The sequence below is a fragment of the Chanodichthys erythropterus genome, chromosome 16, assembly GCF_024489055.1.
Source record: "Chanodichthys erythropterus isolate Z2021 chromosome 16, ASM2448905v1, whole genome shotgun sequence".
Taxonomy (NCBI): Eukaryota; Metazoa; Chordata; class Actinopteri; order Cypriniformes; family Xenocyprididae; genus Chanodichthys; species Chanodichthys erythropterus.
The window spans coordinates 9,082,501-9,099,229 of record NC_090236.1 but is presented as its reverse complement, the minus strand read 5'-3'; the positions used below and the strand labels follow the sequence as shown (position 1 = coordinate 9,099,229).

The 16,729-nt window shown below is 35.7% G+C and overlaps 1 protein-coding gene across 1 annotated transcript in view; it reads right to left on the bottom strand.

The window, feature by feature from the left end:
• Window positions 1-16,729, bottom strand: part of sema6ba (sema domain, transmembrane domain (TM), and cytoplasmic domain, (semaphorin) 6Ba) — a 171,799-nt gene that overhangs the window by 77,747 nt on the left and 77,323 nt on the right. Inside the window, exon 2 of the mRNA XM_067362500.1 lies at window positions 1,691-1,814. Coding sequence (XP_067218601.1) covers window positions 1,691-1,796 — 106 coding nt within the window. The 5' untranslated portion in view covers window positions 1,797-1,814. The remainder of the gene's footprint in view (window positions 1-1,690; window positions 1,815-16,729) is intronic.

The following is a 16,729-nucleotide window of genomic DNA, read 5'->3' as shown; positions in this document are numbered from 1 at the left end:
AATTATACAATAATGTCTAGAGGGTTAATTTTAAGTTAACAGAATTTCAAAAGGTATTTTTTTATGCTGCAAGCTGTTGAGATGCATCTCATGCAACCCAAATGGTCTCTTAGTGCAGTTAGCCAAACATCAAAATCTTAACCAACTTTATATATGGGTCAATGACATGACAGGTCATTTTTTTTTTGTCCAAAGGCCTAAATAATAATAAAAAACAGAGATATGACATCCAAAGAATGTAAGGTAGTACAACTAGATCTCTTTTATTGAATCCAAAAGGTTTTAATTATATTTTGCAACATATAAATGTATTTTAAAGTTTTTTAAATGTCAAAAGGTCTTTTGTTTTAACCGTCCAAAGGCCAATACAGCCATTTCATTTGTGATTGAAATGAATAAAAAATAAATAAATGTACACATTTTTGTAACTAAATTTATGTTTTCACTTGTTCATACACATGTCCTGAAACATCAGGTCATTCGGTACAGCTGCTATAAAACATAGAAAATGTTGTAATATTTTAAAAAACTTGAAGACTTCAGATGCAAAAGCCTCTAGGTGCCGTCTGAAATTTTCTTCTAAAATGAGCGTTTTTATCAAGCTCTTATGTTTAGGATCAGTAATTTCACTTTAATGGCAATTAATCATTAATATGTCCTTTTCATTGCCATTAAAGTGAAATAACTGAACATAAACATACAAGCTTGATAAAAATGCTAATTTTAGAAGAAAATTTCAGATGGCACTTAGAGGCTTTTGCATCTGAAGTCTTCACTTGTACTAAATATAAAATGTTTGATTATCCTTTTGCTAGATAGCTAGCAAGCTAGCTAGTTAGATATCAGCCTGTTAGCATTGTTTGAAAATATTGTCATTCAGTATTTTTAGTGGCAAATTTTGTCCATCTTGTAAAAAATGACAAAAGGAGTGTTAATTGATTATAAAAACCACATAATCTCTTTCTTAACATATAATACAACTTCAAAATTAATTATATTATATTTTTTACACTCTTAAAAACATTATTAATCAATGACCCATGTATAAATCTATTTCATGCCCACATGACTTCTGTAAATGAACAGTTAATGCATTTAAAACTAGTATATGTAGAGTACTTTTTAAAGAGTTAGTTTTCAAAAATGAAATTTCTTTCATTAATTACTCACCTTAGTTGTTCCAAACCTGTAAGTCTTTCGCTCATCTTCGAAACACAAATAAAGATCTTTTTAACGAAATCTGAAAGATTTCTGTCCCTGTTATTTTATAGCTCTTATACTTGAAAGTCTAAAATCTCCAAAAAAACAAAAACAAATGAATGGTGTTTATTGAAATAAAATAGCACTTCTATCATATATTTGGCTTCTTAAGCCAGTCTTAATTTCCAAAACATTAACATTTTACCTCAACCGTGGTAAAATCACTGTAACTTGGCACAGAAACCTTTCTTATGATGTTTATAATCATGAAACTTGCCAAGTAATTTGGAATTCAACTGATGTGCATTTTTTGGAAGCAAAATCTCAATGCTAATTTATGATCTTAAAATAGTAAATGCTGATTGTGCTGTTATGCTCTAAATGAGCATGCATGAAAGAACATACATGTGACATGTATGTCCAATTGTAAACTAACCTGCTGATGTTGCTTAACTGGTACAGTGTAATTGGGGAGAGGGCGTGTGCTTACCCTCAGCAGGGGCGGAGATTAAAGGGCCAGGTTCCTCTGGAAACGAGCAGGCAGCCAATTGGAGGACAGCAAAAATCCGTAAGAAGCAGGGGGTCAGGGTCGCCATGGCAGCGACACACCAGAGCTGTGAATGAAGGAGAAGAGAAATTATGTTAAATCATAAAAATGGTGAAAAGAACACACCACAATGCTATAGTGAGATGAGGTTCACCCTTCTAGCGCAGCATCCTAACAGACATGAAACCTTATAAATGACTGATTTGAAATGCTATTTATGGTCAGCACCACTGTTAATGATAATAGGGGAGACTTGATTAACACTCACAGCTGATTCCAATATAGTCTGTTAGCTTGTTGCTAAGTTAATGGGTTAATGCTGGAATAAGCACAATCATTTTAATATCACACACAAATATTGCATTCAGTTCAGCAATTTAAATTGGACAGATATATCTATCAATAGTTTCAGCATAAATATACATTTTTGGCTAACTCTGCCACGCTAACTAGACAAACACTCTTAATTTCCAAAACAAGTAACAATTTTTCAGTCTACTGTTCAGAATAACCTTCATGTCAGACAAGCCTAAAAAGTAACCTAGGTGGTAGGGTGTGCAATATATATTGTCTATGATGATGTTGTAATTGTTGTTTTAACAATGTGCAATCTGACATTATCGAATATGTCCCTAACTTTGCATAAACCAAACAAAAACATGCTTTGAGACTGCATAGACAGCATGATGTAGCCTTTTTGGTTTAGGTTAGATTCACAGTGATTTACTCTATTAAAATGAAGTAAAATGCCCCTGTATATTTGTCTTTTAGGGCTATATTTATATCATAAATAAGCGATCACACAAAGAGTGCCATATTTTCCCCAAATATTAGCACAATTGCAGTATAACAAACAATTAAGTGACATTTTAGACAGAATATTGCCTGTTTTGCTCTATTTCGCATGCAAAAGCAGTTCCAAACAACGCTGTGGCACAGAACTGTTTTGAGCTGTATTTTGTTGCTGAATTAATCAGTTCAACTGTACTAATCAGTTGAATTAAAGGATTAGTTCACTTTAAAATAAAAATGACCCCAAGCTTTGCTCCCCCTCAAGCCATCCTAGGTGTATATGACTTTCTTTCTTCTGATGAACACAATCTGAGATATATTAATAAATATTCTGATGCATCTAAGCTTTAAATGGCAGTGAACAGGAGTCACGAGTATGAGCTGAAGAAAGTGCATCCATCCATCATAAATGTACTCCGCACAGGTCCAGTCAGTTACGTTTTTTTTTTTTCATAAGTTGAATACGAAAGGCGTAGGAAGTAACTTAAGTGTTTTAAACTGCAAGAGGTGTTACACTTTCTTCCTAAGTTGAAAATGGAAGCCGGTCTGGCAGGGGCTAGCTATTTTACTTTATAATTTATTAAATGTGAATATTTTTCTTACACAAATGCACAGCTTCGCTTCAGAAGGCCTTTATTAACACCCCGAAGCCATATGGAGTATGTTTATGATGGATGGATGTGGATGGAGGCACTTTCTTCAGCTTTATACTCAGTGGTCCCATTCATTGCCATTATAAAGCTCGGATGCGTCAGGATATTTATTAATATAACTACGATTGTGTTCATCAGAAAGATACACCTAGGATGGCTTGAGGGTGAGTAAAGCTTGAGGTAATTTTCATTTTATAGTGAACTAATCCGTTAAAGGTCAAGAATCAAAAATTAAATTTAGCTTGGCATAGTTGAAAAACAAGAGTTCAGTACATGGAAAAGACATACGTTGAGTTTCAAACTCCATTGTTTCCTACTTCTTATGTAAATCTCATTTGTTTAAAAGTCCTCCGGAAAACAGGCGAATCTCAACATAACACTGACTGTTATGTAACATTCGGGATCATTAATATGTACGCCCCCAATATTTGCATATACCAGACCATGTTCAAGGCATTACACAAGCCAGTATTAAAGTCTGGAGCTGCACAGCTGAATCATCAGACGTTATGCAGGTAAGCAAGCAAGAACAACAGCGAAAAATGGCAGATGGAGCAACAATAACTGACTTGATCCATGATAACATGATATTTTTAGTGATGTTTGTAAATTGTCTTTCTAAATGTTTCGTTAGCATGTGGCTAATGTACTGTTAAATGTGGTTAAAGTTACCATTGTTTCTTACTGTATTCATGGAGACAAGAGCCGTCGCTATTTTCATTTTTAAACACTTGCAGTCTGTATAATTCATAAACACAACTTCATTCTTTATAAATCTCTCCAACAGTGTAGCATTAGCCCGTTAGCCACAGAGCATAGCCTCAAACTCATTCAGAATCAAATGTAAACATCCAAATAAATACTATACTCACAAGAATCGATGCATGCATGCAGCATGAATGACGAACATCATGTAAGGAACCATTTGAGGGTTATATTAGCTGTGTGAACTTTGTTTATGCACTGTATAACTGCACTTATAGTCGAGAGCTCGGGAGGGCAGGGAGCGAGACATTTAAAGGGGCCGCGCAGCCATATTTAATGATGCCCCAAAATAGGCAGTTAAAAAAATGTATTAAAAAATCTATGGGGTATTTTGAGCTGAAACTTCACAGACACATTGAGGGGACACCTTAGACTTATATTACATCTTTTGAAAAGACATTCTCCGGCACCTTTAATGACTCAATGATTCGCTCATTAACAGTGACTTGCTGCCGTCTACTGATGGTTTTATTTTTTATTTAAAATATCTTTTAAATTTTAAAATCATTATCATCAATGTTTTATTTTTAAAACATCAAAACACTATTTATGCATTTGTAACTGCATGTTAAATGCATTTATGTCCCCTCTGAGCTGCATTAAACAGTCTGTGTAAATGCATCTAAATGCCTCTTCAGATGCAGCTTCTGTGTTTCCTCTGCATTGCAAAAACAGATTTTGTTGATACTGATTTCATTTGATTTGCAACAGCCCTATTGTGTCTTATTATTCTAAATGAATGTAATAATTTGACATACAGTAATAAATGATGCATAGGCTACATTTAATTAGGTAAGAAAAAATTGCCCTTATAAAGGTAAAAATGCAGATAAAAGGTAAAAATCGACTTAAACTTGCTGGAAAAGATCATTTCTGTCACTGCTGTGATCTGACCACAAAAGTTCTAAACCTGACAAGTTACCAGCACAATAACAGACTCAGCAAACTATCGCCTGAAAATCGATATCGACAAAATCCTAGAAAATATCGAGATATTGTTTTTTGTCAATATCGCACTCCCCTACTAGGTAGGCAGCACATCAGATTTTGGTGCTAACAATATAACAACCAAACAGTCTCTGAAAAAGATACAGACACATTTGATTAATGATACAAAGGAGTATCAGACATACTGAGTGTTAGACATGCTTTGTGCCCTCAATTACTTCATAGCACCTTCATAGCAGATACTTTTTGTTGTTTTATGAAGCATCAGGGTTCTGGAGGAACGTTGTTTCATTTCACTGTGTAATGCGTCAGCTATATATGGTTGAAATGACAATAAAAGCTTCTTGACTTGACTTGACATGCATTGTATTCTGAAATGAAACAAAATGCACAGACGACTCCACATGAGTGTGAGGCAAAACAGTAGTCTTTTTGTCATTTATTTGGGCACTTTATGAGGAACAGACTACTTACAAAGTAGTCACACATTGCCACAATACCTGTGTGTAAAGCAAAACAGACTTGCACGATTTTATCAGGTGTTAGAAAACCGTCTGTCTACGAGTGAGTGTAAATGGGGCATAAAAGTGTTTAACAAAAGCTTTCATCTCTGACAATCAGTTCTTCCTTCGGACAGAAACCAGATGAGAGTCTTGAGGGCTTCTCTTTCACGGACAACCCTCAATTACCGCACCGTCTCCGAGACCACACACACACTCACTCGAAGACACACACCGCAATTCATCTTCAGCACCTTTCTCATTGAGTCTGTGGAGGAAGGAGTGGCCAGTGGCTTTTAGAACGATGCCACCATCTGCTCCTTTCTTTTCCACACTCCTTTTTCATCTGTTCTTTTCTTTATTTCACAGCATGATTGCGGTAATTGGGTAATTTATGAGCGCTTGTCAACCCTCCCCACTGCAGTATATTACTGACACAAACACACATGCAACAGGGCGAACCATGGTCAAGCAACATACATCACGTCATTTGAAAAGTCTCGCAGAATCAGACTTTTGACTATCAGTATAAAGCAAATATAGTTTGTTTTATTTTTACATGCTGTGTAGGAGTGGGTAAAGATGCTTAGACAGAAGAGACAACTCAGACAAAGTGTTTGGTCAGTTTAAAAATCAAGAGGGAATGCTGAAGAAAACAGTGGAAAATGTGTTTAGAATGTTTTTGAAAGAAGTCTAACCCTAAGCAAGGCTTAATTTATTTGATCAAAAATACAGTAAAAATAGTAATACTGTGAAATGTTATTGCAATTCAAAATAAGTGTTTTCTATATTAATATCTTAAAAAATATATATATTTCTGTGATGCAAAGCTGTATTTTCAGCATCATTACTCCAGTCTTCAGTGTCACATGATCCTTCAGAAATCATTCTAATATGCTGATTTGCGGCTCAAAAAAAATTTGTGTTGCTTAATATTTTTGTGAAAAACCACGATAGATTTTTTAAATAGAAATCTTTTGTAACATTATAAATGTCTTTTCTGTCACTTTTCATCAGTTTAATGCATCATTGCTGAGTAAAAGTATTAATTTAATTATTAAAAATAATAATTTCAATAACATACAAAAAAAGCCATCCAAAAGAAAAAAAGAGCTTGCCGTTTTGAGTAATAATTGTATAAAAGAAATATTACTCATGCCATTAAAGGTATAGTCTGAAAGACAATTTCAAAGAAATTATTAATTTCATCATTAAAACCTAAAAAGAAAATGTTAAGTCCATGGCTCCAAAAATATAGAAATTTGGCACCAAAAATACAGAAATGTATTGACATTTATTGGTGCCAACTCTAGAAGTCTGTTAATGAATTTCTATATTTTTGGTGCCAAATTTCTTTATTTTTGAAGCCGTGGCATGCCATCATACATATATATATTTTTTCTCTGTTTTAAGTTATTTTTGACCGATCGCCCACTGTGAGCAATCTGGCAGTGATGTGCATGCTTTTGTTTTGTGTTTGTATCATTAAAGCCAAAAAATCTGTTCAGGAGCATTTTCATGTCAGCAACGGTTAGGATTTGTTTAAGATCTCTCTCAATTATCCCTTCTTCAACTTTCAACAGGCCTCCAACAATATACGTATTACCTCTTAAATGAGATGAAACAATGAGTAATGTAATTAAGACATCCCTCAGGATGATATAAATGAAAGAGATCTGAAAGAACTTTAGATGCCTTTGGTGAACAGTTTCCAAATTAATAGCAGCATTTTGAGGGTTTAAATTCATAAGGCAGAATGAATCTCAATGGCATTAGAGAGAGAATGAGCGACTCTATTAGTCCATTAGCACACAGACACAGTGTTTATCCACCGCACGCATAAAACAAAGAACACTGTCAAACACATCACTTTAAAGAGGCCACATCCTACATGGTTTTATGTAGAGCGGTGCTGCAAAGACAAACATCACAATTACCGCTGCACAAACTTGAGGTTAAGGATTTGAACAAATCACCAACCCTAGGTAGCCTATTAAACTTCAGTCTGTAACTCATCCTGTATTGTTTGTGCTACGGTCATGAATGATACCTCAAACCATGCAACTTGTGCTATTACTTTTCTAAGTGATCAGACTTAAGCAAACACCTAGCAACCACATAGCAACGCACTAAAAACCACCCACTTCACACTTGCATTGTGGTAGCATGTTTTGAACTGGTAACTACTGAAATGTTTTTTGTAAAAAAAAAAACTTTTAGTGAAGGTTCCTTGCCTCAAAAACATCTCTAAGAATGAACCTGGATGCTGTATTTCTTGATGTAAATGAGTTATGTTTTGATTTGCTAACCTCTTTGCATATAAAATGAGAAACAATGCAATTTTCAGGTTGTAGTACTGCAGTCAAGTCTAGTATTATTCACAGTCCTTCAATAGTAGTCTTCTGCAAAGTCTGTATTATACTATGATCACAAAACAATATGCGATTAAAAGATTTCAGAAAGAGCTACAAGTGCAGCTTAAGGGATCATATAATGCCACTTTTACAAGATGTAAAATAAGTCTCTGATATCCTCAGAGTGTGCATGTGAAGTTTTAGCTCAAAATACCCTACAGATTATTTTTTGTATAGCATCTTAAATTTGTTACTTTTTGAGTGTGAACAAAAATGCTTCGTTTTTGTGTGTGTGTCCCTTTAAATGCAAATGAGCAGCTGCTCTCAAGAAGAGGGCGGAGCTTCGGAGCTCCTGTTAGCAGTGCTGTGATTACCTCACACAGACTCACTGAAAATGTCAGAAACTGTTCAGCCTTTAATATTCAAACCGAAGCTGGACAATAATGGAGAGACTCAAGAAGAAGTAACAACATGTAGAATGCAACAGGACATTTCTGAATGGTTAGTTGATGAATTTATGTAGCTGATGTGGAGTACTATCTTAAAGTCTTTAATTAGCATATTCTGTTATGATAATCTATAACGTTACATCGCTCACGTGGGAACTGTTGTAAGGTTCCTACAGAGCTAGAGAATATATGGTGCATGAAGATAGAACAGGTATAGTTTAGCTTAATTATTGTTATATAACATATTGCTTTTATGACTATGGCTGCGTCCGAAAACCTAGGTAGCTGTTTTGCTGCCTCGCTATCTTATAAGAGAATGACTTGTACGGCAGCATTTGTGCATGAAGGTACCTCACGAAATTGATTTCAGACAGACTTCTGAGGCAGCGTAACGGTTTAATGATCTACAGCAATATAGCGCGAGCTTTGGTGAGAACTAAACAAATATTTAATTACTACAGTAGTAATTTCTCGATAGAAATTATATCAAAATTGAAATATGTTGATCAAAATCATACATTTATACACAAACTGAGCAGCAAACGCAACTTTCGGACGCCATCTTTATTTTTCTAGCTCAACTGTCACAGAATGGAAAGCACAGGATTGTGGGATATCAAAGGCAGCTAAGGATACATCTATGCTTCCTTCAAAAATCGATCTGAGGAAGGTATCTCATGAGAGAGGAAGTGAAGCTAACATTGGATTCGGACGTGCCTTGATGCCTTACTACCTTGAAATGTGTCCTCGGAAGGCAGCATTTCCAGTTTTCGGACGCAGCCATGGTATCGCATTTGTGTTCTGTAATGCAATAACATGGCCTCACCCTTGTTGCGTGTTCTCGGGGGCAGGGTTTATATAAATTATAGGGTTAGTGATGTCCCTACCAGCCGTTTGTTGTAGTCCTTAAACAGTGATTTCTTTAAAAGAAAATATGTCGCTTTGCACTGAACTTTGAGCATCATAACTTTGCAGATGTTGTTTATGCTCTAACAGAAACATTACACATTAAGTTAAAAAAGTGAAATCATAATCAACCACCCCTTTAATTTCAGTAAATGGTCTGATTGGACTGAACTTAATTTATTTGATCAAATATACTGTTAAACAAAAATATATTTTGAAATATTATTACAATTTAAAATAACTTATTTCTATTTTAATAATATATTTCTAAATGTAGTTTATTCCTGTGATGCAACGCTGAATTTCCTTCAGTGTCACATGATCCTTCAGAAATCATTCTAATATGTGAATTTGCTGCTCAAGAAATATTTCTGATTATCAATGTTGAAAACAGTTGTGCTGCTTAATATTTTCATATAAATTGTGATTGTTTTCAGGACTGTTTAATGAATAGCAGTTCAAAAGAGCAGCATTTATTTGAAATAGAAATCTTTTGTAACATAAATGTCTTTGTTGTTTCTTTTGATCAATTTAATGCATCCATACTGAATAAAAGTATACTTTCTCTCCCCAAAATCCTACTGACCTCAAACTTTTGAATGGTAAACATGGTCTAAATCAAACTATTTTCCTTCAAATGAGCCAGGATCTGTTTTTTCCATGTTATGACCCCTTAAAGTTAAAAAACAAACTTGTATTCAACAAAATTGTGTGAGTGTGTGTGTGTGTGTGTGTGTGTGTGTGTGTGTGTGTGTGTGTGTGTGTGTGTGTGTGTGTGTGTGTGTGTGTGTGTGTGTGTGTGTGTGTGTGTGTGTGTGTGTGTGTGTGATTACAAGCGATTTATAAGGGGCACTAAAAGGACAAAAGGACTAGTGGCACACAGAGCTACTAAATGCTTCCCTGTATCTCCCAAAGAAACCATTCATTGTCTAGAGCCTTCAAAACTGCTGTCTCTCCCTCCACCTCTCTCTAATCTCCTTCATCCCCCCCCGTCCCACTTCAGACTGAACCCCTGTGCCCGCAGGAAAGGTCAGAGGTCAGGATAGGTATCCTCCCATCGGGTCTTGCCGCAGAGAACACGTCTATAGTACAGAATGCGTCTGTAATTTAGTTTAAGGAGGTCGTGACCGAGCCACAGACACATTAAGTTTTGTGATAGCTCTAAATGAAACCTAATAAGCAGTAATACCACCTCAATTGTTCCTTATTACTAGAACACACACACACCTCACAAACTCTCACTTCCTTCCTCTCTCACACACTCAGTAACAAGGCCTGAATAACACAGGAACGGTCCAAGTCTTTGTTGGCAGACTGACGGCGCTAACAGCCATTTAAATGAAATGCTTTAAACAGCGGTCAAATGCACAGTGGTTGGAAATCCCTCTCAGATGCCCGTCCAAAGCAAATGAAGTGTGCAACATTTACGGAAAAAAATGACTGGAATGTCATTGAGGCCAAGCTTACCTATTGTCAACTACTCTGAGAAACTTCTAACCCAAGTGTTGAAGTGTTCTTGTATATGTGTGTGTGTGTGTGTGTATAATCTGTGTGTGTGTGTGTGTGTGTGTGTGTGTACTTGTTTTTGTGAAATATCAGGACATAAATGTGTATAATGACATGGGTATGACATGGGTATTACAAAAAAAGGTGAAATATGAGGACATTCAGCATGTCCCCACTTTTCAAAAGGCTTATAAATCACACAGAATGAGTTTTTGTGAGAAAGTAAAAGTGTGCACAGTTTCCTGTGATGGTTAGGTTTAGGGTTAGGGGTAGTGTAGGGGGATAGTAAATACGGTTTGTACAGTATAAAAACCATTATGTCTATGGAATGTCCCCACATTTCACAAAAACAAACATGTGTGTGTGTGTGTGTGTGTGTGTGTGTGTGTGTGTGTGTGTGTGTGTGTGTGTGTGTGTGTGTGTGTGTGTGTGTGTGTGTGTATTTTTCACTTTCTAATCATCAAAGAAACCTAAAAAAAATGTATCACCGTTTTCACAAAAACATTAGGCAGCACAACTATTTTCAACATTGATAATAATAAGAAATGTTTCTTGAGCAGCAAATCAGCATATTACAATGATTTCTGAAGGATCATGTGACACTGAAGACTGTAGTAATGATGCTGAAAATTCAGCTTTACCATCACAAGAATAAATTACATTAAAAATATGTTCATATAGAAAAGTTATTTTAAATTGTAATAGGGTCACTCTGTCAAATCAACCAAATTTTGGAAAGGGAAACAAGATACATTTCTAGTTTAAACATTATTTGAAGAGTTTTGTTCCAAAATGCAATAACTCTGTTTTGATTAATTTGAGTAATTGAGTAATTCAAATTGAAAATACACAACAAAGTAAGTTGATTCACAAATATGACAGAGTCTAAACTTTGCCAATATTTATCTTATATACAGGCATTTTACTAAAAATACATTCAGCCGTCGCTCCCAAAATAATTCAACGGGTCATCTTGTCAATGTTATAAACTATTTGTCATTACCGATTAAAGAGTATCTGGCGCCACCGCACGGTTAAATAAACACATTTGTCGAGTACATTGGTATAAAAAAGGCTTTTTAAAAAAGTCTTCAATGTTTACAGTGGGTGGAATGGTGCACTGTGATTGGTTGAGCTGATATATTGCGTTCTGCAGAGAAAGGAGACTGGCGTTTGTCGCGTTTTGGAAAGAAAGGGAGAAAACATGACAGAATAACACAACAGATATCACATTTTGCGCAAAATTAATAAATTACTTTTCAGTACCGACCACATACAATACTGATTTTGGCGGAAACTCAATTTTTTTGAAAATGGTGCTTATCGCGTTTTGGAACCAAACTCTTCATTTATTCTTCAGACATTCCTCTTTAAATGCAATAAGTATCAGCTGTGTGCAAAGTGACCCACATTTGGTTTTTGACCACTGAAAATGTGTATAATTTACTCATGGAACTGCATTAAGATCTCCATATCTCTGGGATTGAATCATTGAGGGCCTTTAAGAAGATACCAAAATAAACGTTTGTTAAGAAACAGTATCTAAAAAGATATTAAAATATTTTGAATACTTCTTGAGTTACAGGCATGCAAACTTGAGGCAAAAGAACACAAAAAGTGCTTTTTCCCATTTTTGAACTCTCACCGTTGGCATATAGTGCAACAAAGATAGCTAAAGTCAACATTTTACTAATAGACCTACCAATCTCTGTGTAAAAATCAAATAATGTTGCTGCCAGCTTTCCAAAGTCATTTTTACACCCCTGTAAATTGGCTCCAAATCTCAGGTAAAAAATGTCCTTTTGACCCGCCTCTACAAAATAATGGAGTAAATATTTATTTACTCAGTAAATATACATCTGTGACAATTAATATTTTGGCTTTCTATTTATGTTTGTCTTTGTACAGAAAAAATATTCACAAAATCAAAAAATTTGAGCCGGGGACCTCTGGTGACATGGAATGATGACCCAATAATATTTCACAATATTACAATTTTTACCGTGTTTTTAAGCAAAGCTGCTTTGCCATTTACTTGACTGTAATATTGTTTAAAACGTATTACGTTTTCAGAATTCATGCATTTAATTAATTTTTAATTTTTGAGGTTTTTTTTCATTTAGGATGCTGGCTTAGAAGTCAGCAGCCTATGTAGTCAGTTTGTTTGGAACGAAGCCATAAAAAAAATCTTTCACCATACTACTGTTATTTTGTGTCCTACACACGATAACATCCGAAGATAACCTAGAAGAGACATTTTAGGGGGTGCATAGATAAACATTGCTGTGACCGGGCTGTCCAAACAGTTCAGCAACATTAGCGTACGCACTCAAGATCACCAGATTAATCTGATGTATTGGACCACTTTATCTCAGGACTTAGCTAAAAGCAAATAAACACCTGAAAATATAATTGATTCTTTTATCAAGGCCCTTTTTATAATTACAATGACCTCCTTCTAGTAGCAAAAGTCTGAAGTCTTCCAAAACACGTCTCGCAGGTCAAAAAGTCGAACCTCAACATTTGTCAGACAAATAAAACAAACCACGGCGACTGGCACACCGACGCCCTGCTGTCCGCAAACAATCCGGAGAGTGTCGGGTGGCATTCAAACACAAACCAGGAGACCTCGATATTTTCCTATTGCGTCCCTAGAGGCTTGCTTTCGGGCCTCCATAAATACACACAGGATGTCATATCTCAGCAGGGTCTGTGCTATCTCTCTCGACGAGCATCCAGCCTCTCCGCCGGTGACCTCTTTACATGGTCTGTGGTAGGTGAAGTTTAATGCTTTGGAAACAACCACAGCTCTGTGTTTGATGGAGAAGGAGAGGAGAGAGAAGTAGAGGTCGGGCAACGTTCTTGTTATTTTAATAAAGGAATAATAATTGGAGTGAGATAACCTGGTGAGATATCACAGATGAGGAGGAAAAGGGCAAGAATACATACTGTACCACATATCGCTGCTGCTTTACCCTGTTCCCATTATATACTCTCTAATGGGGCAGTTATACAGGAATCATATATGATGGATATCATCACTGACAGTACAGTTCTATATGTTCTGCCCAGTGGAGTATCGGCCCCTCCGTGAAATATGGAGCAGCACAACTGTTTTCAACATTGATTATAATAAGACATGTTTCTTGAGCAGCAAAACAGCATATTAGAATGATTTCTGGATCATGTGACATGACTGGAGGAATAATGCTAAAAATTCAGCTTTGATCACAGGAATAAATTACATTTTACTATATATTCACATAGAAAACAGTTATTTTAAATTGTAAGAATATTTAAAAATATGACTGTTTTACTGTATTCTTTCATCAAATAAATGCAGCCTTGATGAGCATAAGAGTCTTCTTTTAAAGCATTTAAAAATCTTAACATCCCCAAACCTTTAAACGGGAGTGTATGTTTCCTACAAACTATAGGCAGAACATTTACAAATCCTGTTGAATATTAATAGGCCAATATGTTTTCACATTTTTACTCTCTATCCATTTGAAATCTCTATCAATAAAGAACAATGACTGAGGGACTCACACATACACAAAAGCCCTATTCACACACAGGATTAGTATTATCTGGGGACCTTGTATGATTTATAAATTACCCCCCACATCTGAATTTCATGTGGCTCATTCGGACGGGATAAGCGAAGGCTGTGCTTTTTCCCGAATTTACTGACTTATCTCCTGGATGTGCACTATTTTGATTAGGCTATTGGAAATGTCTTGTCGTCATTCTTTTGTTTTTGCTCTTCTGATGGTTTTCAGCTTTCTCTTTCTGCAAATTGTATAGTTGTATGGTGTATAGCAATATGACCCAGCAAATTCTAACGTAGCCTTCATTCTTTGTGAAAGATGGATAAAAAGATGCACAGGAAACAAAAACATTGTAAAAACTATATATACGACCCCGCCAAATCAGAGATGGCGATTCACACTGTACTAATATTATCACAGGACCTCAGTGTTCTGCGAAATATGGTAGGTCATTTGCGGGGGAATTTTTTCATTGCAAATTACAGACATGGCCAATTCGCACAGAATTAAGATCACAGACAAACACCGCAATTATTACAAATGACTCCAGGTAATACTAATCCTGTGCGAATTGGGCTAAAGTTAAAGCTGCAAAAACTGAGGAAAATAATAGTCAATTATCAAAACGGTCACTAAATAAAAACAAAATGTTAGTTGACGAGAAGAGGTATTGTCGTTCAAAATGTTAGTTGGTTAGTTACAGAAAGAAAATAAACTCCTTAGGAAGTGGTGAAATCACGCAGTCCATGAGGGACAGATCTTTAATGGCGGGTCCTTGTGGTAATTGCAGTATGTTGGGCAGGAAATCCATCGACCTCAAATATGGCTTATTATTTGAAACATGTACATAGTAGAAACTTTACATGGTTGCTCGCTAACGTATATAAATGCACTGTTATTAGGCGCACATCCAAGTGTTTTCGCAGAGTGTGGAAGCTAAAGTATTTGTGCACTTACTGCATGACATGGAGGCGCCGGTGCAATCACTTGCATTTTTCCTGATAACAACGGAAACAACTTAAAATACTCCATCATTTTTGGTCATACAGATAAGAGTAATACATAATTCGAAACTAAAGGATCTACTTTTTATATGTGTGAACTCACAATAAAAACAAAACATTGTGCTTTTGTAAAATAAAGAAAACAAACAGGATGCTGTTTTCTGCCATCCCGGTTTCCTTTCATTAAGTTAGTGGAGCGTGTCACAAAAATTAATCAAAACTCAGCAAATAGGCTACTAGCCTACTTGCATTCCATCTGAACTCACCAATGGGAAGTGGACAAGGGAAGTTTATATGGACAGACTCTCATGCGATTAGTCGACTAATGGCTTAAATGAACGACTACTAGTCGACTAGAAAACTTTTTAGTCGGGGGCAGCCCAACTCATTATCACACTCACACATAGCCTACACATTAAAACCCAAGGCAATTCATTTTAGATGTTCACCCAAAAACTACAACTGTGGAATCATTTACTCACCCTCATGACATTTTAAATCTATGACTTTCTTTTATCCTTGAAACACAGACACACAAACACAACTTTTGAAGAATATTCCTGACAAAAATATAGCTGAAAATCTTTTCCACAGAAGCATTTAAAACTCATTTACACTTTTTAGGTGTGTCTCTAAATGTGTCTACGGATCCATTATGGGTGTTTAGAGGCAGATTTATTCAGTAATATATTTTCCAATAGGCATCACCAGTGTTCAGAATTTCAAATGGTGTATATGGTGTGCTGATTCTGATGAGCACATTAGAATTCTTTCTAACGCAGGTCTGCCACCTCCAGCTGGAGTCCAACGGGACTCACTCAAATTAGAGTCAAATACGGTGAGTCATAGAGAATAATACATCGATAAACACAGACGGATGGAGGGATGAATAGAGAAGAGAACGTACATGAGGAATTGCTGTATATTTGCAGAGAACACTTCACATAAAAATGCCACAAAAAAAACCCAAAAAACTATTTAGCATCATGTTTAGCATCATGATTTTTGCATGTGCAAACGCCACTCATATTCTCTTCAGAGAATGTAAAAATCTTGTTTAGACGTGTATCAATACATGTATCAGTGATTTTTTTTTTTTTGTCACATAAATACCATGAAAATTAAGTAACATAACACATAGATTACATCAAAGTACCTTGGTATTAGTATCTGATACTATTACTGTACTGTGGTACCGTCTCAGTAGCTTTAAATAAAGTAAATGTATGCATGTGTACATCATTGGTCGTGTTTTCATATAGAAAGGCACTAATGAGGCACCTTGTCAAAAGAAGGGAAAAAAGCAGCAGCAAACTCATCATTTTTCCTGCCATACATGTTGTCTCTCTCACATACACATATGCAAATACTGTTTTCCTCATCAGTATACTCCAAACGTATACAACAACAGTGTTTCACCTTTAGCTTCTGACTGCTGTAGGAACCCATTAAAACCCTGTAAAGCTGTAACCTTCACACACACACCATCTATCGTCGGTTGTCACCTATTTTATGGTTATTCGCACATTAAAAATTTTCTAATTTGTGTCACTC